Consider the following 21,352-nt stretch of genomic DNA (forward strand, 5'->3'; position numbering starts at 1 on the left):
GGGGAAAGGCCACCTGCAATGGAGAGGTGTCCCTGTCCCTCCGTGACGTGGCTGCCTGGGGACGCCGGGTCTCTGCCGGCGCCTTACAGACGTGCTGGCGAGTCAGAGCGGGGCGAATCCCACCCGGCTCGACCCCGCCGAGGCCCGAACCCGCTCCCCCGGCGTGGGGCGGTACCGGGGACCCCGCCTGCCACCCTCCCGCCATGCGCCCGGTCACCTGGAGGGCAGCGGGTGGGGGTCTCAGGCGAAGATGCTCCCAATGCTGGCAGCCAAGATGATGGCGAGGATGATGCAGCATATCATGATCATGATCTTCTTCTGCGTGGGGAGAGAGGGGCCGTGAGGCAGGGCTGCGGGTGGCACGGGGCTAGGGAGGGGGGACAAGGGACAGGGACAGGGGCTGGGGAGGCAGCGGGGCAGGTGTGAGCTGGTCCTGCGTAGCACTGGGCTGCGGCCGTGCCGGTGTCCCCTTGGGACAGGCGGCCAAGCGCCAGCACGCGGGACGTGTCCCCGTCGCCGTAACTTACCCAAAACCGTGGGGGAAGATGGTCTGGCCCGGCCCGGCAGAGCCCCTGGGGTTTGGGGGTGTCCCCAGCCCCGCGCTCCCCTGTCACGTCTCCACCCCGGGGGGCCGCTTCGCTACAGCACCCGAAAACGGGGGCCGGTCCCACACCCTGGGTCCTCAGCCAGAGCCGCCAGCCCGGCTACGATGCCACGGGTGCCGCGAGCCGAGCCGGAGCCGCGCTCAGCCGGGGGGCGGGGGGGTGCCCAGGGTGCCAGCACCCAGGCTTTGGGTGTCCGGGGTGCCAGCACCCCGCTTGTCCCCGCAGCGCCCCGGCATCGCGTTGTGCACGGAGAGGAGAGGCGCGGGGAGGGCGTCAGCAGGGATCTTTATTGTAACGGGAATTAAATAACCGCGACCACCGCGTCCTCCTGCCGCAGCTCCCCGCAGCCGCGGGGCAGTCGGCCTCGGGGGACGTGCCAGCCGCAGACATCACGGCCGAGAAGGGGACAGGGTCCCTGGCGGCTCCATCTGCCGCGGCACGGTGGACAGCAAAGCGCGGCCAGGCTCGCCGGCGGCTGCTGGTGCCACCAAACCTCCTGTCCTGACCGTATCCCCCCGTCCCTCGTCCTCCCGGGACGCCCGTGCGGGTGAGGGTCTGGCCCTCGCCTTCCCCGAGCGCGGCACTTTGTCTCTTCTCGCTGGGGCGGTGGCACCGGCTGCCACATCCCCACAGCGTCACAGTACCGGCATGGCCCCCGGCCCCCTCGCTGCCCCCGGCAAGAGAGGGGGGACCAGGAGAAGTTGATTTATCAGCAAAGGGAAAATAAATAGTTGAATCCTGTCCCCTTCCCAGGGGGGACGTGAGGACGAGAGGGGACGGTCTGGCGGGGGAAAGCACTCCGGTGATGGGACCCCTCCGTGGAGGAAAGCCAAGCCGGGCTGCGGGCAGGAGCCGGTACGTGAGGGCTGAGGGCTGGGAGAAGCGGGGAGAGGAGGGGGCCGGGCTGTGGTGCCGGGGAGGGTCCCGCAGGGAGATGTCACCGCTGGGATGGTCGGAAGCGTCTGGAGGAGGGAAAGGGGGAGACGTCAGCCCCCGGCGGGGAAGGGGACGAGGGGCTGCAGCACGGCCCTGCGGTTCCGGAGGGAGCGGGGACGGCAGGGACCGACACGGGGAACGCGCGGCCGAGCACGGAGCCGAAATCCAGACCCCCGAGCGCTGCCGAGCACCGTGGAAGCCCGAGCTCCGCAGACCCCCGAGCGCCGCAGAGCCCCACGCGCCACGGAGCCCCGCACACCGCGGACCTGAGACCACCGGCCGGCGAGCACCCAGCACCCAGAGCCCGGCCCCCCCGGCCCCGAAGGCAGCAGCAGAAACCAAAGCAGCGGAGAGCCAGACCCCGGCACAGGGACGCAGCGCCCGTGGGAGGGCAGGGCACGATGGCAGGGCCAGCCCGGCTGTGCCTGCCCGCCGTCCCCCAGCCCTCCGGGGTCCCGTGGCCCCGCGGTGGGGTTCCCCTGCCCCCCGACACTTACAGACCGCAGCCCCCCCGACACTTACAGACCACAGCCCCCCGCCTTGGGGTCTATTTCTTGTTTAGCCCCACGGAAAGTCCGATGATGAGGGCAACTATCCCCAGCAAGAGCACCACTACCACCGCCAAAATCAGCATCTTCTGGAGGGGGGGGGCGAAAGGGGAGACGGGGGCCGGTTACGCCCGCCCCGTGCGGGGTCGGGGACGGAGAGCAGAGGTGGGCACAGAGGAGCCCAGAAGAGCCAGAGATGCTGCAGACCCGGGGCCGGGGCAGGAGGGGCTGAGCCCTCACCAGCTCATCACACCTGGGGGTGGGAGGCGGCTCAGGGCTGGGGCTGGCGGGGGGACGGAGAGGGACAGAGCTGCCAACCCCATGGAGGTGACAAGGGAGGAGCGGGTGGGGTGGCTGGGAGTCACCGGGGGCAGGTGGGAGCCATCGGGGGGACCACTGGGGGTAGCTGGGGGCACGGGGGGTGGCTGGGGGACACAAGAGGCGGCTAGGGTGACAAGGGGGTCTCGGGGCCACCGGAGGATATGGGGACATGCTGGGGGCACTGGGAGATGTGAAGGCACACTGAGGAACGGAGGGGGACGCTGGGGGGGCCTTTGGGGTGCTGGGGGCTACGGAGGGGACACTGGGGGACACCGGGGCCGTCGGTCCGTCTCACCCTCCTGGCCTCACTTTGGTACTTCACGGCCTTTTTGGTGTCAGCCACGGCCCGCTCCACGAAGCCGACGGACTGGTCCATGTTGCTCTCTATGCGGTCGATCATGGCTCCCTACGGGGCGCGCGGGGACGGCGGGGCGCAGGCAGAGAGAAGACGGAGAGAGAGAGAGCGGGGGGGGGACACACTGAGAGCACCCAGGGGTGCTGGCACCCACCCACCTTGCGTGCCTGGCCCTGGTAATGCAGCGCCTTCTTGGTCTGCTCGCTGCCCAGCTCCACGTGCTCGGCTGTGTGCATCACGTGCTGCTCCACGTTATCCAGCAGCCCACCCTGCGGGGACAGGAGAGGGGACACGCTCAGCAGGGACCCCACGGCACGGCCCCACGGCACGTGGCACGGCCCCACGGCGCAGGTACTCACCCTTCCCCGGTGCACACAGTGGCTCCTCGCATGGCATGGAGGGGACAGAGAGGGGCTGAGAGAGGGGCCGGGACCACCGCGGTGTGGGGTGCACCCCTGCCCACCCCTGCCTCCCCCCCCCCCCCCCCCCCCCCCAGGGCCCCACGGGCTCGGGGTGGCCCCATGGCGACCTGCGCACCGGTCACCACCCAGCCCCGCGTGGCTCCGTGCCTGGGTCCACCCGCACGGGTCCCTGTGCTGCCCTGCGTGGCCCCGTGCAGGTGCCCACGTGGCTCCGTGCCACCCTGTGTCCCCACGGGTCCCTGTGCTGCCCTGCGTGCCAGTCCCTGTGCGGCTTCATGCACGGGGCCCTGCTCATCCTCACGCACGCGTCCCCGCTCGTCCCCACGCAGCCCATGGATGCGTCCCTGCTCATCCCCACGCAGCCTGTGCACGGGTCCCTACTTGTCCCCATGCAGCCTGTGCACGGGTCCCTGCTCATCCCCATGCAGCCCACAGACGGGGCCCTGCTCATCTTCACGCACGGGTCCCTGCTTGTCCCCACACAGCCTGTGCATGGGTCCCTGCTTGTCCCCACACAGCCCATGGACACATCCCTGCTCGTCCCCGTGCAGCCCATGCATGGGTCCCTGCTCATCCTCACGCACGCGTCCCTGCTCGTCCCCACACAGTCTGTGCACGGGTCCCTGCTCGTCCCCGTGCAGCCCACAGACGGGTCCCTGCTCATCTTCATGCACGGGTCCCTGCTTGTCCCCGTGCAGCCTGTGCATGGGTCCCTGCTCATCCTCACGCACGCGTCCCTGCTTGTCCCCACACAGCCTGTGCATGGGTCCCTGCTTGTCCCCACACAGCCTGTGCACGGGTCCCTGCTCGTCCCCACACAGCCTGTGCACAGGTCCCTGCTCATCCCCATGCAGCCCACGGACGGGGCCCTGCTCATCTTCACGCACAGGTCCCTGCTTGTCCCCACACAGCCCATGGACGCATCCCTGCTTGTCTCCACGCAGCCCATGCACGGGGCCCTGCTCATCTTCACACACAGGTCTCTGCTTGTCCCCACGCAGCCCATGGACGGGTCCCTGCTCATCCTCATGCACGCGTCCCTGCTTGTCCCCACGCAGCCTGTGCACGGGTCCCTGCTCATCCTCACGCATGGGTCCCTGCTCGTCCCCACGCAGCCTGTGCACGGGTCCCTGCTCGTCCCCGTGCAGCCCACGGACGGGTCCCTGCTCATCTTCATGCACGGGTCCCTGCTTGTCCCCGTGCAGCCTGTGCTTGGGTCCCTGCTCGTCCCCGTGCAGCCCATGGACGCGTCCCTGCTCGTCCCCACACAGCCTGTGCTTGGGTCCCTGCTCGTCCCCGTGCAGCCCATGGACGCGTCCCTGCTCGTCCCCACGCAGCCTGTGCGCGGGTCCCTGCTCGTCCCCGTGCAGCCCGTACCTGGTTCTCCACCAGCATGGCGATGTCGACGAACATATCGTGGAGCTCCTTGATGCTGCTCTCCAGCCGCACGATGTCCTTGTGCCGCCCCTCGATCTCGCTCAGCGCCTGCTTCGAGATCTGCGAGTCCATGATCTGCAACGGACCGGGAGGGGACCGGGGGCCGTCAGCGGGGTCGTCCTGGCCCCCGGTGGCCCCCCGGCCCCCGGCGCGGCGGGCGCTCACCCCCGAGGTGAAGATGGAGGGGTTCCCGCTCTCCAGCATCTCCTCCAGCTCCTCATCCGTCGTGTTCTTGCCGGCTGCGGGCACGCGGGGGTCATGGTGGGAACGGGCCCCGCCCACCTCATCGAAGGGGGTGGGGTCTGCAGTGCATGGCCACACCCACGTTGCCAAAGGGGCGGGGTCTGTAGGGCCTGGCTCCACCCACATTGCCAAAGGGGTGGGGTCTGTAGGGCCTGGCTCCACCCACATTGTCAAAGGGGCAGGGTCTGGAGGGCCTGGCTCCACCCAGTTTGCCAAAGGGACGGGGTCTTTGGGGCCTGGCTCCACCCACATTGCCAAAGGGGCGGGGTCTTTGGGTCCTGGCCCCACCCACTTTGCCAAAGGGGTGAGGTCTGTATGATCTGGCTCCACCCGCTCTGCCAAAGGGGGCGGGGTCTTTGGGGCCTGGCTCCACCCATTTCACCAAAGGGGCGGGACCCGGCAGGAGGAGGCCCCGCCCACTTCTCCAGAGGGGCGGGGCCTGAGGGCGGGGGGCACGCACTGATCTCGAGCTGGCGCTGGATCCGGCCCTTGCTGCGCTCCCGGAAGTCGACCTGCGCCTCGTTGTACTTGGTCATGACGTCAACGAACTTCCGGGACAGGACCGAGTGCTGGGGACGGGGACAAGGACACGGGGCTGGGGACACCCCGGGCATGGCACCGCCCCGGCCCCCAGGGGACAGGACCCACTGCTGGGGACAGGGACAGGGACATAGGACTGGGGACACCCCGGGCATGGCATGTCCCAACCCCGAGGGACAGGACCCAGTGCTGCGGACAGGGATGGGGACATGGGACACCCCGGGCATGGCACCGCCCCAGCCCCCGGGGGACAGGACCCACTGCTGGGGATGGGGACGGGGACAAGGGACTGGGGACACCCCGGGCATGGCGTGTCCCAGCCCTGGGGGACATGACCAAGGACAGGGGCATGGGACTGGGGACACCTCCGGGCACGGCGACACCCCGGGCACTACATGTGCCAGCCCCAGGGGACAGGGCCAACTGCTGGGGACGAGGACACCCCAGGCAACGCACATGCCAGCCCTGGGGGACAGGAGCAAGGACAGGGTGTGACACTGGGGACACCCCTGGCATGGCACAGCCCCAGCTCAGGGGACAAATGGGGTGCTGGGGACGGGGACGAGGAGTCAGAGCAGTGACACTCCGGGCATGGCGTGTCCCCAGCCCCAGGAGATAGGGCAGGATGAGGTGCTGGGGCTGGGGACAGGGACACGAGACCCAGGGGACCCAGGATATGGCATGTCCCAGCCCATGGGGGACAGGACAGGGTGTTGGGGACAGGGCAGAGGGACATGAAACCTGGGAGCACCCAGACATGGTGTGTCTGGGACAGGGTGCTGCCGGGGACAGGGGACAGGGATGGGAGAGCTGGGGACACCCAGGACATGCCACATCTCCAGCTCATAGGGGACAGGGTGGGACAGGGTGCCCAGGACCTGGGGGTGCTGGGTGGGGACAGCCCTGGCAGCGGGTGCCAGGGACCGGAGCTCACCTGGGACTTGCGTATCCGGAGGTCGGCGGAGGACCGTGCCTCGTCCTGCTCGATGTTCCTCTCCATGCCTGGTGACAGCCGGACCCCGGCCCGTCAGGGACCTTCCCCACCCACCAGACCCCACGGACCCAGTGTCCCCAGCGCACCCTGCCCTTCCCATGGGGACAGGGGGACCCGCGGGGCTGGGGGGCACGGCAGCGGGGACGCGACCACTCACTCTTCAGCTTGTTGCGGACGCTGTTGGCCATTTTCTTGATCTCTGCCGTCAGCTGCTCCAGGTCATCTTTGGTCTCTGCGGGGTCACGGCCACATGAGACGGGGAAGCCACCGCAGGGACATCCCCAGGAAGGGGACCCGTGATGCGGGGAGGGTGTGGGGGGGAACGGGGACGCGGCCGCGGCCGCCGCACTCACTCTGCTCGGGGATGGGGGCCGAGAGGATGATGCTGTAGAGCTTCTTGGCCTCCTCCACGTTCTCCGAGATCTTGTCGATGTTTTGCCGGGTCTCCTCGATCTAGCCATGCCGGGGACGACGGCGGGGTTTAGGAGGCAGCCCCGTGCCCCCCGTGCCCCCCGTCCCCCCCGTCCCCGTGCCCGCCCGCCCCTCACCTCCGAGAAGAACTCATCCATGAACGCCGTGTTGTCGACGGCGATCTCCAGCTCTTCGGTGTCATCGTCCGCGTCCTGCTTCTGCGGGGTACAGCGGGCAGCGCTCAGGGGTGGCACCCCCCTGCCTGCCCCCCCCCCCCCCCCGGGGACACCCCGCAGGTGACAGCCACCCCACGGGGCCGGGGCAGCCACCGGCCAGCCCAGCTCCGCAGGGTCGGGGAGGGGGGGGACGTGGAAGGAGCGGCCGTGGGGACGTGGTGGCCCAGCGGGGGGACATCTGCGGGGACGGGGACGGGGGGGGCCGAGCTCGTCTCGCATCTGGCCACGCACGGCCGGGGGGAATTAAGGGCTTGCTGGGCTTGGCCGGAGGGAGGGGACGGGGACGGGGACGGGACGGGGACAGGACAGGGTTTTAGGGCCCCCGACCTTCGTCCCGCGGCAGGTCTGAGCAGCGCGGGGGCTCGGGGGGGGACCAGAGGCGGCCGTTGCCCATCACCCTGGCATCGTGCCTGGCCCCCCAACCACAGGCTCCCGGCTCCGTCCCTTCCCAGGGTGCCAGCCCCGGCCCCTCCGCCTCGCCTCGCTCCCCTCAGCCGTGCCGGCACCCCGGGGGGGACCCGCTGCCGGGCTGCGGCGTCCCCAGAGAGGGGAGCAAGCCCCGGCTGGGGACCCCCGCCCCCCTCCACCTCCTCCCGCCGGAGTAAAAATAAAATTAATCCCCTCCCTGCCTCCCAAGGGTTTTATCCGATGGCTTCGTAATCCCCGCTAAATCCCCGCCAAGCCTCCCCGCCACGGCTGCCCGCCCCACGCCGGGGCCCGGGCGCAGGGTGGGGGGCTGCTGGGACCCCCCCATCGCTTGGGGGGAGCCGACGCTGGGGCGCGGAGGCCCCCGGGGAGCGGGGGTCAGCGGGGCCCCACGGCGGGGCGGGCACGGGAGGAGGAAGCGGCGATGGCGGTGGGGACGCGGCAAGGCGTGGGGCGCGGGATGGGGTGCTGGCCCCTGCGGGCACCCCACATCCGCTCCCTGCCCCCCAAGGGACGGACACCCCTGCCCCACACAGCCCGGGGGGGGGGATGTGGGGTGTCTCCCCATTGCACCCCACAGCTTGGGGGGTACAACCCTCATCTGGGGGGTTGGTGTCCCCCCAAAATACCCTCCCCACCCCCAAATGACACAGACACCCCCCGGTCCCTTCTGCCTGACCCCCCCATTGCCGTGGGGCTGGCTCTCAGGACCCCCATCCCCATGACACCCCCACCCACCCTGGGGTGGGGGCTCAGTGACGTCCATCCCCATGATGTCCCCAACCACCCTGGGGTGGGGTCTCAGGACCCCCATCCCCATGACACCCCCACCCACCCTGGGGTGGGGGCTCGGTGACGTCCACCCCCGTGATGTCCCCAACCACCACGGACCCGGGTTTCAGGACCCCCCGTCCCCATCGCGTCCCCACGCACCATGGGGTGGGGGCTCAGGGACCCCCATCCCCGTGACACCCAACCCCCTCGGGGAGCAGGGTCCCAGCGAGCCCCGGGGACCCCCCGCCCCGCGAGGTGCCCCCCGTCCCCTCTGCACCCCGGGGGTCTCTCACCGCCTTGAGCTGCTCCAGCCGGTCCTTCATGGTGGCCGCAAGGGCTGGCGGGGCGCAGGGGGGGCCCCGTCCTCGCCCACCACGGGGATGGGGGATGCCGCCCTCGGTCCTCCCCGGCCACCCAGGCCTCCTACATCCAGACGAGGTGGCGGGTGGCCCTGTCCCCGTCCCTGTCCCCAAGCCTGGGGCTGTCCCTGCGCTAATCCCCGGTGACGGGCACAAGGAAGGGAGGAAGGCGCCGAGGGGAGGGACGAGGTGGAGCCACCCTTCACCTGGGACACTCGGGGACACCGGTCCCGTTAAAGGCGACGGCTGTGGGTGCCCCCCGGCTACCCCGGGAGGTGGCGGCGAGGCGGGGACGGATGTGGGGTGGCCCCGGCTCGGAGGCGATGAGGAAGCTGGTCCCCATGGGGGTCACGCGCCGACGACGTGGCCTCGTCTGCCATGGGTGGCTGCAGTGGGGGAATGACCGGGGATGGGGGACATGGCTGGGGGGACACAGCTGGGGGAGGTGGCTACGGATAGGGGTCACAGCTGGGGGGACACAGCTGGGGATTGGGGACACAGCAGCTATGGGTGGTGGTCACAGCTGGGGATAGGGTCACAGCCGGGGGACATGACTGTGGATAGGGGACACAATTGGGGGGCATGACTGGGGGGAGAGGGGACACGGCTGGGGGACGTGGCTGTGGATAGGGGACACGGCTGGAGCAACACAGCTGAGCGCAGGGGACGTGCCTGTGGGGACACGGCTGGGCGTAGGGGACATGGCTGGGGGACAGCTGGGGGGACACGGCTATGGGTCACGGCTAGGGGCATGGCTGAGGGGACACAACGGGGGATAGGGCACCGGGGGGGGGGGGACACAGCAGGGGGGACATAGCTATGGATGGGGCGACAGCTGGGGGACACGGCTGGGGGAGCGAGCTGGGGACACGGCTGTGGCTGGGGGGACGCTGCTGGGAAGGGGACAACGCTGGGGGCACTTTGGGGACAGGGCTGCAGGCAGGGGACATGTAGGTGTGACTGGTGTGTGTGTGCAACAGCGCGCGTCACTCTGTGCCGACGTGTGTCAGGGATTGCACCCCCGAGGGGAAAAAAAAAGGGGCCGCTGTCCCTTTAAGAGCAGCCCGGGGGCGGGGCGGCGCCTGTAAGATCCCTAAGGAGGCGGGGCTAAATCGGACCACGCCCCCACAGCGCCCCCCCCCGGGCGCGCATGCGCTCCGCCGCCCCGCTGGCGGAGGGGCGTGGGTGACGTCATGCGCGTGCGCCCGCGGCGGCGCATGCGCGGCGGGGCCCGGGGCCGGAGCGGGCCGCGCGGAGCCTGCGGGCGGTGGGCGCCGCCGCCGCCGCCATGTTCCGGTACCAGGTGAGCGGGGAGGGGGCCCGGCGGGCCGGGAGGGCGGTCTGGGGTCTACCGGGGGTGCGCCGGGCCGGGGAGGGGAAACCCCCGCGGGCCGGGGTGGGGAGGGAGTGCGCCGGGCCGGGCCGGGCCGGCGCACCCCCTCCCCACCCCGGCCCGCGGTCCCCCCCCGCCGCGGCCCGGCGCACCCCCGGGATTGCTCGGGTGGGACGGGGCTCTGTGGGGCCTGTGGGAGAGCCGGGCGGCGGGGGGGTGGGGGGAGGTCTGCGGAGCGGGGCAGTGTGCCGCACGCCCGGTACCGGGGGTCGGGAGGTCGGTGTGGGTCACGGGGGGGGGTGGGTCACCGGCTGGGGAGCGGCGAGGGGGGGGTCCCCATGGAGGGAGCGAGAGTTGTGGGGTGCGATGGTGTGGGGGGAGCGTCTGGGGGTGGGAGGCCGGTGCTGAGCCCCCTCCCCTCGCTCTCCCCAGTCCCTGGAGGACTGCCCGCTGGATGAGGACGAAGACGCCTTCCAGGCCCTGGGGGAGGAAGATGAAGATATCGACCAGTTCAACGATGACACGTTCGGAGCCGGGGCTGTCGGTGAGTGCTCGCGTGCCCCGCCGCGAAACCCCCCCAACCTCCCCGCCCTCGGGGCCGTGCCCCTCGCGTCGCTGATGCCCTCCCTCGTCCTTGTGAGCGCGTCCCTCACTGCGGGTCCCTCGCAGACGACGACTGGCAGGAGGCACACGAGCGGCTGGCGGAGCTGGAGGACAAGCCGGTGGCAGCTAGGGAGCAGGATGGGCCCGGCAGCGAGGAGGCGGATCTGCTGGGTGAGCCCGAGGACACGCTGGCGGAGCGGCTGACCAGGCTGGTCATCGACAGCGAGCTGGAGGACCCTGCCATCATGCAGGCCGTGCAGACCAGGGCCCCCACGCAGGTGGGAGTAGGGCCGGGGGGCCGGGGTGGGCGCAGGCCCGGTGGGGCTGGGGCGGATGCGGGTCCGGCGGCACCGTGCTGACTCCGAGTCTGTTTTCCAGCAGCCTGGAGGGCTGAACTCCAGTATCTGGGACAGCTCGGCCGTCCTGCGGCGCATCCGGGGGCCGCTTCTCACTCAGGTACGGTGCTGGTGTGCGGGTGGCAGCCATCGTGGCTTCCCAAACCCTTGTGGCAGCGAGCGGGGTGAGATGTGGTGTACTGCCGCAGGCTCATCAGTGCTGGGGAGCACCTCCAGATCAGCCTGGGACAGTGGGGCGTTCTGCTTGCCTCCGGCTGGGTCCGGGTGGCCGCTGTTTGGCTCGTTTGTAGACACTCTTGGGCATCACCCCTTCTCCCACCTCAGAGGCTGGAGAGCCGGGCTGGGGGGGTTATTGCTGCTCCGTGGTGACGTCCGTGGGCGCTCCCATCAGGATTTGGGAATGTCAGCGCCTCAGGGCAGAGGATTTTTTTTTTTTGTTGCGGTTTAATTAAGAGTCAGGCTTTTTAAGTGCAAGCGGAGCGTGCTGAGCAGCCAGCCCTCTCCCGGCTCTGCAGGGCTGAGGAGAGCCGGGAGCCGAGCGTGTGCGTGCAGCCCGTGCGGCGGTGACGCGGAGTTCCCACCCCACCGCAAACAGGCGTCTTGGCGGTGACGTGGGCTCTGCGGGGCAGACCCTGGGGGGTCCCCAGGAACCCCCGCCGTCGCGTGGGGCTCCCGGGGAAGCGCGGTGGGATGCGGAGGAGACCTGGCAGGAGGAAGGATGTGGCCATCAATGCCTGGGAACATCCCTGGGAGATATGATGCCAGTCCTCCCCGTCCCAGCCAGTGACTGTTATCCTGGGGGGAGCTTCCTCTCCCTTTCCGCTTGCAGGAGATGCCGTCGGTGTCCGTGCTGGACTATGCTTTGCCTCAGAGACCCCCGCAGGCTCGAGAGGAAGAGCGGGACCCCTCCGAGCGGGCTCTGCCCCGGCGTTCGTCGTCCCCTGTCATCGGGAGCCCCCCTGTCCGGGCTGTCCCCATTGGCACCCCTCCCAAGCAGGCTGCCATGCCCAACTTCAACCAGCAGGTACCTCCCCCCGGCCCCGCTCACCGCCCGCGGCTCAGAGGGCGCAGGCTGGTTCCCAGAGAGCTGACGGGGGGACTGCGCTGCTTCTCTCTTCCTAGATCCTGTGTCCGAAACCTGTCCACATCCGAGCTACCATGCAGCAGCGCTATCCCGCTCCCTACGGCGAGAGGATGTCCCCCAACCAGCTCTGCAACGTACCGGTACCCAGCCCCCTCTGCGCCCCTCCTGACTTTGAGGTCCTCCAGCCTCCCCAGAAACCTCCAACGCCCTGTTCCCCGCCTCCCGCTCCAGGCCCTGATGGTGCTGGACCCCTCACTGTCACACAGAGCCGGCCAGCGGCTTGTCTCTAGTTCTGTAGCTCAGCCCATTTGCCTTTTGCCTCGCTCTGCCGGGTCAGCCCCGCTCCCCGGAGCCTGGCCTGGCTCCCAGCCCTCCTGGGGCTTCGTCTTGTGCCGTCGCCCGCTCTCTGTCTGTCTGCCATCAGTTGTGCTAGGGCTGTAACCGGAGTCCCTCTTCCCTTCTCTTTCCCTAGAATTCCTCCCTCCTGGGCCACCCGTTCCCCCACAGCGTCTCTCCCGTCCTCACCCACCTGCAGAGAGCGCAGCTGCTCGGAGGAGCCCAGGTAAAGCCCCCTTCGCTCCCTTCCTGCGCTTTCCTGGCCCCCCCACGCGCAGGGTCCCGCATTTCTCTTCACCCGACTGCGGGAGTTTGCTCTACGTGGCCCTTTCTGTCCATCCCAGACACGGCTGCCCTGGCTGGGTCTCTTCCTTTGCCCCCCAAATCTGCCCCCGGCTGACTCCGCGTGCCCTCTCTGCTCTGCCAGGCCGGCCGAATGTCCCCCAGCCAGTTTGCCCGGGTCTCTGGCCTGGTTGGGAGCCCCCTTCCCTCCGTCAATCCCAAGCTGCTCCAAGGCAGAGTCGGGCAGATGATGTCTCCGGCCAGCGGGTTTCGTGCCTTCTTTGGGGCTCCCCCCGCTCCACCTCCCTCGCAGCCGCAGCACCCGCCGGGCCCCGGATCCCACCTGCAGAGCCTGAGGTAGGTGCCATCCTTCTCCCGGCCGCTTGCCCGCTCTCCGCAGCCGCCTCTGAGACTTCCCGCTCTCCCTAGGCCGCAGCCCCAGATGTTTCGGCCGGATACGACCCACCTGCACCCCCAGCACCGCCGGCTCCTGCACCAGCGGCAGCAGCAGAACCGAAAGTGAGTGCTGGCCCTGTGCCGGAGCCGGGAGCGGCTGCCGGGAGAGGGGCTGCCTGGCACGGGGAGGGGGGGGGTGGGTTGCATCGCCCCTCCGCCGCGGGGGGGTTGTGCTGCCGGGGCTAGCCTGTGCACCGCTCTCTGTCCCTTCCTGTAGCTCCTGTGTGCTCACGGGTGCCCTTCTTGCCTCCTGCCAGCCAGCACCGGAGCCTCAACGGCTCGGTGGGGGACCGAGGGGGCCACCGGAGCAGCCACCAGGAGCAGATGCGCAAAGACCCCTACGCCAACCTCATGCTGCAGCGGGAAAAGGACTGGGTGTCCAAGATCCAGATGATGCAGCTGCAGAGCACTGATCCCTACCTGGATGATTATTACTACCAGGTACCGGGGAGAGAGAAGCTTCTGTGCCGAGGGGCGTTGGGTGGGAAGGGGATGCCAGTGCCGAGCGTGATGCGGCGGAGGAAGCGTTTCTAGATGCAGTCGTGGGGAACGCGCTGGAGGAGGAAGGCAGAGGGACGGGGTGGGGCGAGCATCCCCAGCGAGGGAAGGGAAGAGGGGCAGCGGCGAGGGAAGAACCGTCTTCCTGTTCTCGGGCGAGATCTCCAGGGGTGAGGAGACGTTGGGGAACGCTGGCAGCAGGGATTCGGAGGGCGCAGCAGAAGGCCCGAGATAACGGGAAAGCAGCTCGTCTACATCAGAAGCTGGATGTGACGGTGGTAGAATAAAACACCCAGAACGGGAGACGGGGAAGCTGCTAAATGGAAAATGCAGGAGAGAGCCCTGGGCAGGGAATGGCTGCGTAAGGAGGACTCGAGTCTGACGGGGGGTGGTGGCGAAGGCCGTGGAGTCCAGAGAACGAGGTGGAGAAGGTGGATGGGAGCGACTGCTCCCGCTCTTTTCCAGTTCAGGAATAGGGAGCACCCGACGGGGCTGGGAGGGGCCAGATTCGGAGCAGACGAAGCAAGGTGACTGGGTTTGAGGGTACACGGGGCAACTTAATGCGAGGGAAATAGGCGGAGGGCTTCAAGCTACGTAGGATGGTCGCCCGGCTTGGGAGATTGAACGGGGCAGTCGTCAGCTGCGCGGGAGGTTTGGCCCCTATCTTCATGAAGGGGGTGCAGAGGAGCCAGCCGCACACCCAGAAAGGTCCTGGAGCAGTCGGTGCAGCCGCGAGCGCGGGGCAGAGCAGGGAGGGCAGTCACCAGCGCGGCTTCAGCGCGGTGAAATGGGTCGGAGAAGTCCGGTCCCCTCCGTGGTGGGCCAAGGGCCCAGCGGGAGCGGGGACGAGCGCTCGCTGCAGGTTGTCTGGGCTCTGGTGGGAGCTGGCAAGGAGAGCTGCGGACGGCGGGTCCGTCTGCTCCGGGGCTGATGAAAGGCATCGTGCTGACAGAGGTTTTCCGGGAGCTGTGGGTGAGCTGATCCCCAGTAGAGGAGGGGAACTGGTGCGTGGGTGAGCTGATCCCCGGTAGAGGAGGGGAACTGGTGTGGCCGCAGCCGGGACGTGAGTCAACAAAGCTCTGCCGTTGCGAAAGAGGCAAAACATTGGCCGGGGTGGACGGCAAGAGCGCGTGAGCACCGGTGTGGGAGGCCCCAGCCACGCGCTGCCCGGCCTGGGCACGGTGCTAACAGAGCAAGGCAGGCTAACTGGAATGTGCTGGGAAGGACTGGGAGCCGGGGACCTCACAGGGAGAGCAGATTTGTCATTGTTTGTATTGAGAAAGAGAGGGCTGGGGAGGAACCTCGACCTCTGTAATCTCGAGGGGTGATAAAGAGGAGGATGCAATCGTCCCCTCGTGTACCGGGGGAAGAACGGTGGTTGAAAATGCTGCTGCTGACGTTGGGAAGACCAGTAAGTCATGGGCGAGGGATGAAGCAGCGGCTGGGGAGAGGGCTATCTTGCTTCAGTCCTTGCCAGCTGTTTTTTTGGGGGTCTCAACCTCTCCTCTCCCTGCCTCAGAATTACTTCCAGAAGCTGGAGAAGTTGTCAGCAGCGGAGGAAGTCCACGGTGATGGTCCCAAGAAGGAACGCACTAAACTCATCACCCCTCAGGTGGCTAAGCTGGAGCACACCTACAAGCCAGGTAAACGCTCCTTTCTCCACACAGCCTGGACCTGGGCCGGAGATAAAGGGGGGTGAGGTGGGGTCAGGCCGGGACTGACTCCCTTTGCTTCCCTTCTCCCCGCTTCCTGCAGTGCAGTTTGAAGGCTCGCTCGGGAAGCTCACGGTCTCCAGCGTGAACAACCCCCGGAAGATGATCGACGCGGTGGTGACCTCCCGCGGCGAGGATGACGTGAGTTCTGGCCTCGCCTCCCCTCCCGACGCAGCTCCCCAGCGCGGGAGCTGCCCGCAGCCCTGACTCGCTGTCCCTCCCCGGCAGGAGACGAAGGAGAAGCAGGTTCGAGACAAGAGGCGCCAGACCCTCGTCACGATCGAGAAGGTGAGTTCGAGGGGGACCGCCGCGATCCTTGGAGATCTGCGGTGGGGCGTGAGGTGGGCCGGGGCGAAGGAAGGGCCAGGGAGACCACGGTGCAGTACCGATGAGCTCTGGACATCCAGCTGGGGACAAGCCAGCACCCGACAGTGGCTGAGGTCCTGCTTGCAGGAGAGGGAGGGACCCTGGAGCAGAAAAGCTGGAGTCGGGTACCAGCCGTGCCTTCACCCTGCCCCAAAACAGCCTGGACGGGCTTTGCCGGGTCCGTTACTGACTCACAGTTGCAAGGCAGTAACGCCTCAGCCCTCTGCGGCCACCGTGCGAGAGGCTGGATGCTTGTGGGTCACAGTCCCTGCTCAGCCTGCTCTCGCGCTGGGTCTGCAGGAGGCTTTGACGCGGTCTGGGCCAGGATCTGCGGTTCCTGCGAGGAGGCGGGAGGGCCCTGGCTGGGGCCGGGCACGTCCCGGGTCTCTGTGGAGCAGGGCTAGCGGATCCTGTCGCAGATCCCTGTGATCGCTCACTCTCCTGCAGACGTACAGCCTCCTCCTGGACGTGGAGGACTACGAGAGACGCTACCTCCTGAGCCTGGAAGGCGAGCGGCCGGCCCTGATGGGCGAGAGGAAGCAGAAGATCTGCGATATGTATGACAATCTGAGGGGGAAGGCGCCCGGGCAGGAGAGGTGAGCAGAGGGTGGTGTCTGCGACTCGGTCGCTGTCAGGAGCTCGGACAGTCCGTGGGCGCTTGCAGCTGCTGGAAGTGGCTTTCCAGGGACCTCTTTCCCAAAGAGTCGTCAGGGTGATTCTTCCAGGGGTGCGTTGAGAACTGGGGGCTGAAATAACCTTTTTATTTTTTTTTTTTTCTCCTTTTTGTGCCGTTTTCCCCACGCGATTGTTCGCTGTGGTTACGATCCTATAACACCATCCGTCCCTGCAGCTCGCGTGCTGCGAACAGTGCCTGTCTGCATGCTCCCTGGGTGTCTGTCTGCCCTGAGCTCTGTGCCCCGGCACATCTCCGGGTGCCTGTTTTAAAGTCTCGTCTCTTGCCTAACCTGTAGCCTCAGCGGCACAGATGCGCAAGGAAGGGCACAGGGTCTCGGTGGCTCCTTCTCTGCCGCCCCGTGGGGAATGGGGCCTCGTCCTCCTGCCCCTAGCCTGTCAGACAGGCAGAGGTTAGGGTTAGGGGTGTCATTCCTGCATTGCTTCTCCCTCCCCAGGGATGTTTTTTGAGGCAGGTGTGTTTTCTGCCCGGTGCCGGTGCAGGGCTGGCCGTGGGGTACCCACGGGAACACCCCGTGTTCCCTGGGACGCTCCCAGCTGAGGGTCGGCACCTTTTTCCTCTCCTCGGCAGGCCAAGCGACGACCACTTCATGCAGATCATGTGCATCCGGAAAGGGAAGCGCCTTGTGGCCCGGATCCTCCCCTTCTTGTCACCCGAGCAAGCGGCCGACGTACTCATGGCGACGGCCAGGAACCTGCCCTTCCTCATCAAGAAGGATGCTCAGGACGAGGTGAGATTCCAGCGGTTGGGAGGGTTCCCCTCGCTCGCTGTGAGGTGGGGATCGGCACAGGGTCTGGAGCAGGATCTCCTCTCCTCCGCGGGGAGGACGGCAAACGGTTTCGTGTGTCTTAAGGACGGTCGTTTCGCCCTCTCCTGGGAGACTGCCCGAGGCCCGGGGAGGCTGCAGGAGCCGTGAGCTCCTGGCAGGGCCCGTCTCCCGCAACCCAGCTTCGCCGGGAAGGAAGCGGGGAGGGTTTCTGATAAATGGTGCCTTTGTTTAACGAGCCCGGCTCTTGGCTGAGCGCTTGTCTAAAGGGCTGCGTGTCTCTCATCGGGTGACAACGGGAGACTCCATCTTCCAGAGACGGAGAGCAGAGGCCAGCATCTTCCGAGGGACGTGCTCTCAGCTGTCCTTTGCGATCTTTTTTTATATAGGGAACAAAAATACGGGCATCTGCGAAATAAATCCTAGCTTGGTTTGAGAAAGGGGATGATTTAAGAAGGAAAAAGACTTGCCTGAATTTAAAGCGGGCCCGTGCCGTCGTGGGCGTACGGGGAGGAGACTGTTAGTTAGCAAGTCCCACCCTGAGCGTGTGAGGGGAGGTGCTGCTGGCGTGTCGCAGCGAGGCAGCGTCTCCTCGGGGGTCCGTGAGGCCCCGAGGCGGCCAACTGCCCACGGGGAAGCCCGTCTCCCTGCTGCCGCAGCTCCCGACTCCTCCGCTCCTCTCTCCGCAGGTGCTGCCCTGCCTGTTGAGGCCCTTCTCGCACGTTCTCTACCACCTTCCCTTGGGGACGGTCACCAGCCTTGTGCAGCAGCTAACGAACCTACCTCAGAGCGCGACCGCGCCAGCGCCCACCAACCTGCACCTCACTGCTGTGCTCCAAAACAAGGTGCTCCCCTCTCCCTCGCTCTGCTCTCCGGGGCGGGTGGTGCCATCTCATCCCTCTCGCTCCGGCAGGTCCTGATGTCTCCCCGTAGTTGGGAAACTGAGTTTCCCAGTAGCCTCCCGGCACCGGATGGCAGAGCCGGAGGCAGCCGTGGTGCGGGAACGGCACGGGAACCACAGGCTGCCAGCTCCTGGCGCTCTCCCCTTCCCTTGCTGATTAACGAGGGTGTCTGGCGGATTAATCAGCCGTCGGAGCTGGCCTGGGACTCCGCTGCAGTCTGACAGCCGGCTCCCTTGGCTGTTCCTCTGGGCTGCAGACTCCTGCCCTGAAATCCGGGGCCGGGAGGGGGCCGCTCCTCCGCTGTGGGTTCATGAAGACGTCTCTCCGAGCCGGGCGGGGAGTAGTCTGTGGCTCATGCAGCCATCCATAATGCCTGCCGTGACTCAGGCCCATAAACAGCCGCCTCCTCTTCCTCAGGGGGCTGCAAAGGCAGTGGGAATCCTCCCGCTTGTGCCACCGTCCCCGGGAGGATCGGGAGGTGGAGGTGATAATCAAACCCACCCCAGAAAATGCTCGGAGGGGAGGAGCGGTGGGAGGAAAGCTCGCCTTGCCCTGCCTGTCCCCTGCCGCAGGGATTTCCTTCCTCTCGGGAGGCCGGCGAGGGCTTGTGGCAGCACCGGCAGGACATCTCCTCCCTGACACCCTCCCTCTCTCCCCGCAGTTCGGCCTCTCCCTGCTGTACTTGGTCTTGAGCCGCGGGGAGGAACTGCAGAGCTCGGACGCGAACACGGAGCTAATGCAGGACAACCAGTGGTGAGCGCCCGTCCTCGGCTGCGCCTCGGGCTGGGGGGGGGGGGGGAAGGCGGCGCCGCCGCCGTCGGGGTCAGCCGCTGCGCCGTGCAGGGTCCGAAGGACTCGGAGGCAGAGTTGATGAAGAAGGAGGTTTAATTGCGGTCTCTCGGCAGCAGCACTGGGAAGAACCGCGGTGCTGAAGGAAAGAGAGAAATTCAGGCCCGAGGCAGAGAGAGAACGCGGTAGATACAGCTCGGGACGTGCCGAGACCGGTCCCTCGGAGGTGCAGGGAAGCCGTCGCAGCTCGGCCGAGCGGCCGTAGCGCTTTTAGCCTGAGCAGATAGGAGATTACCGAGCCTCGCTTAGCCGATGGCACGCGGTGCGCGATGCGGCGTCCCCGCTGTTGCCCCGGGGCTCGTGTGTCCCCGCAAAGTGGCACGTCACCGCGTCACGAGTCCCCGGGGGAGAAGGCGGCCTTCGGTGGGAGGCCAGGCTCCGCAGAGCAGCCGGGGCCTCTCGGTGAGGCTGGGCGAGCGCGGGGAGGCCGGCGTCCGAGGACACGGCACGGCACCGCTTCCTGCTTGGTTCCAGTGCCGAAACGCCGCGAGGCGTGCGTGGCCCAGGCTGCCCTGGTGTCCGTCCCCCCCCGAGGGGAGCTGGAGAAATCCCCGGCTCGCGGAGCACCCGACGTCTCTCACTCCTCCCTTCTCCCGTGCCCCTCGCCGGCAGGACGGAGCTGATGCTCATGGCAACCCGGGAGCTCCTGCGGATCCCTCAGGCGGCCTTGGCCAAGCCGGTGTCCACCCCCTCGAACCTGATCTCCCTCTTCTCTCGCTACGTCGACCAGCAGAAGCTGAACCTGCTGGAGACAAAATTGCAGTAAGCGTCGACCCTCTTCTCCCGCACGAGGGGACCGGAAAAGGGCGAAAACGGAGGCGGGGGGCGAAGGGGAGAAGCCGGGGGCAGGACCGGGGTGGCGCGGGGGGTGAAGCCTGCCCGAAAAAGTCGCTGTCTCCCCCCCGCCTGCGGCTCCTCTGACCCCTCCACCGTTGTTCCCCGGTACCAGCTTAGTGCACGGGATCCGGTAGGAGGGATCCGGTAGGAGATCTCCGCGGCTCCTCGTCACCGTCAGCACCGGAGTGTTCCAGAGGATGGATGGAGGGCAGGGACGGTGTCCCCCGCCGTAGCCGGCGCAGGAGGCGCCTTCCCCCGCCCGCGATCCTGGCTGGGGGGGGTGGGGGGGGCTGGTTTGGGGCCGCTCCCCTCCATCCCCCCACAAAGTGCTGCGTCTCCCCGCTGTGCCCGAGCCCCCCGCCCCGGCCCCCTCCGCTACCCCCCCACAACGGCTGCTGCTTCTCCCCACCCACCCACACACACACACACACGCACTACTGAGGAAGGCAGGGGGGGCCGCAGGGCTGGGAGAAGCCCCCCCCCGCGCCCCCCGGTTCCGTCTGCGGGGCGGCAGGGTTGCCCTCTCCTCCCTTCCCCGGTCCTTCCCCACCCGGCCCCCCTCGTCGAGCACTGAGGTCTGGTCCCTGCCCTTCCCCGTGCGTGAACGCGCGCGCGTGCCCGCGCACGCTTCTTTTTGCACACTTGCCTTGTCTTCCTGAGAGCCGGCTCCTTCCCTCGCCCTCCGCTCGCCTGCGCCCCGGGATCGGTCCCAGCAGCCCCGGGGCCGCGGGGAGGGGGGTGGGGGGGTGGAGGGGGCTCGGCCGGGCCCTGCCCTCCCCCTCCTCCCGCTCCGGATGGATTCTGCTGTTCTGCTCCTCGGGAATGGCGGGAGGGAGGGGGGGTGGGGGGGTGGTTTAATTTTACTGTTTTTGCTTTTAAAAAGAAAACAAAGAGATTTGCACATGTAGGTATTTTACAACCGGTAACTCCTCCCTGGCATTAACCAGCTCTCCCCTCCCCCTCGGCTGCTGCCCTGCCCTTCCCCCCCCTTCCCCCCGACTGATCAAGTGGAAAGTTCATTTATTATATTTTGGTTTTCCTCTTTGTGCTTCCCCCCGTCCCCGTTCCCCCCCCCCCCCCCCCCCGCCAGTTTTTGGTTCTGGTTTAATGAGAATAAAGTTTCTAAATTTACATTTTTATAGGGTATTGTAAATAAAGATGAATTGTATACTGCTGGGGGCGTGGCTTCTCCTTCTCTGGGGTGGGGCAGCCCCCACCCTACCCCACCCCACCCCACCCCGGGGCCCCTCCCCCGGGCGCACCCAGGGGTGCCCGGGCTGGCGCAGAGCTCAGGAACACCCCGGGGGCAGCACCCGCCGCCCGGGCTGGGCTTTCACGGGCAGCCCCGGCGGTACCGGCCGGTTCCCGGAGCGGAGCGGGGGCCCGGGCCCAGCCCGAGGCCTTGGCCGGGCCCTGCGGCGTCCCGTCCCCCTCCGTACGCCGGTCAAAGGTCAGAGGTCACCGCCACGCCCGGTGGCAGGGCAACGCCTCGGCCAATCGGCGGCGGGATGAGTCACCGCTCCGCCGCGCGGCCCCGCCCAGCCGAGCGCGCCCTGACGTCAGTGACGCGCGGCCCCCCTCCTCCCCTCATTGGGCGCGCCGCGGAGACAGACGGGCCAGAGGACCAGTGAGAAGCGGGGGGGGTGCGCGCAGCCTCACGGCTTTCGGCGC

At 67.9% G+C, this 21,352-nt stretch overlaps 2 protein-coding genes across 5 annotated transcripts; one reads left to right on the forward strand and one right to left on the reverse strand.

Moving 5' to 3' along the window:
• Window positions 1–240: 240 nt before the first annotated feature.
• On the reverse strand, window positions 241–8,872 carry STX3 (syntaxin 3). Of its 3 annotated transcripts, XM_075501878.1 has the most exons (11): window positions 8,542–8,872; window positions 6,950–7,030; window positions 6,755–6,854; window positions 6,559–6,633; window positions 6,342–6,409; window positions 5,328–5,436; window positions 4,790–4,863; window positions 4,565–4,699; window positions 2,924–3,034; window positions 2,064–2,178; window positions 1,452–1,567 (listed from the first exon to the last, which is right to left on the reverse strand). In XM_075501878.1, the coding sequence occupies exons 1-10, from the start codon at window positions 8,569–8,571 to the stop codon at window positions 2,089–2,091; spliced, it is 873 nt and encodes a 290-aa protein (XP_075357993.1). In that variant the 5' UTR covers window positions 8,572–8,872; the 3' UTR covers window positions 1,452–1,567; window positions 2,064–2,088. The 3 variants fall into 3 exon arrangements, with proteins under 3 accessions (XP_075357992.1, XP_075357994.1, XP_075357993.1); XM_075501877.1 differs by lacking the exons at window positions 1,452–1,567; window positions 2,064–2,178; window positions 2,924–3,034 and adding exons at window positions 241–318; window positions 2,706–2,816; XM_075501879.1 differs by lacking the exons at window positions 1,452–1,567; window positions 2,064–2,178 and adding an exon at window positions 241–318.
• A 911-nt stretch (window positions 8,873–9,783) lies between these two features.
• PATL1 (PAT1 homolog 1, processing body mRNA decay factor) lies at window positions 9,784–20,257 on the forward strand. 2 transcript variants are annotated; one of them, XM_075501835.1, is made up of 19 exons: window positions 9,784–9,910; window positions 10,373–10,484; window positions 10,610–10,821; window positions 10,922–10,999; window positions 11,729–11,923; window positions 12,022–12,123; window positions 12,456–12,545; window positions 12,747–12,958; window positions 13,031–13,120; window positions 13,315–13,498; window positions 15,075–15,198; window positions 15,311–15,408; window positions 15,496–15,555; window positions 16,081–16,229; window positions 16,898–17,057; window positions 17,783–17,938; window positions 18,657–18,748; window positions 19,457–19,606; window positions 19,794–20,257. In XM_075501835.1, the coding sequence occupies exons 1-19, from the start codon at window positions 9,896–9,898 to the stop codon at window positions 19,813–19,815; spliced, it is 2,301 nt and encodes a 766-aa protein (XP_075357950.1). In that variant the 5' UTR covers window positions 9,784–9,895; the 3' UTR covers window positions 19,816–20,257. The 2 variants fall into 2 exon arrangements, with proteins under 2 accessions (XP_075357950.1, XP_075357951.1); XM_075501836.1 differs by having other exon boundaries at window positions 10,925–10,999.
• The last annotated feature ends 1,095 nt before the right edge of the window (window positions 20,258–21,352 follow it).

Source organism: Mycteria americana, chromosome 5 (assembly GCF_035582795.1).
Source record: "Mycteria americana isolate JAX WOST 10 ecotype Jacksonville Zoo and Gardens chromosome 5, USCA_MyAme_1.0, whole genome shotgun sequence".
NCBI lineage: Eukaryota > Metazoa > Chordata > Aves > Ciconiiformes > Ciconiidae > Mycteria > Mycteria americana.

What these genes read in the sequence shown, in the direction of transcription:
- STX3 (XM_075501878.1), bottom strand. Translation starts at nt 8,571, where the DNA reads ATGAAGGACCGGCTGGAGCAGCTCAAGGCG. An exon ending in CCAGCGCCAGCTCGAGATCA is followed by an intron (nt 4,864 to 5,327) that starts GTGCGTGCCCCC and finishes GCGTGCCCGCAG; the next exon opens with CCGGCAAGAACACGACGGAT. An exon ending in ACCAGGGCCAGGCACGCAAG is followed by an intron (nt 2,179 to 2,923) that starts GTGGGTGGGTGC and finishes CCCCCCCTCCAG; the next exon opens with AAGATGCTGATTTTGGCGGT.
- PATL1 (XM_075501835.1), top strand. An exon ending in CCTCCCGCGGCGAGGATGAC is followed by an intron (nt 15,409 to 15,495) that starts GTGAGTTCTGGC and finishes CCTCCCCGGCAG; the next exon opens with GAGACGAAGGAGAAGCAGGT. An exon ending in CTGCTGTGCTCCAAAACAAG is followed by an intron (nt 17,939 to 18,656) that starts GTGCTCCCCTCT and finishes CTCTCCCCGCAG; the next exon opens with TTCGGCCTCTCCCTGCTGTA.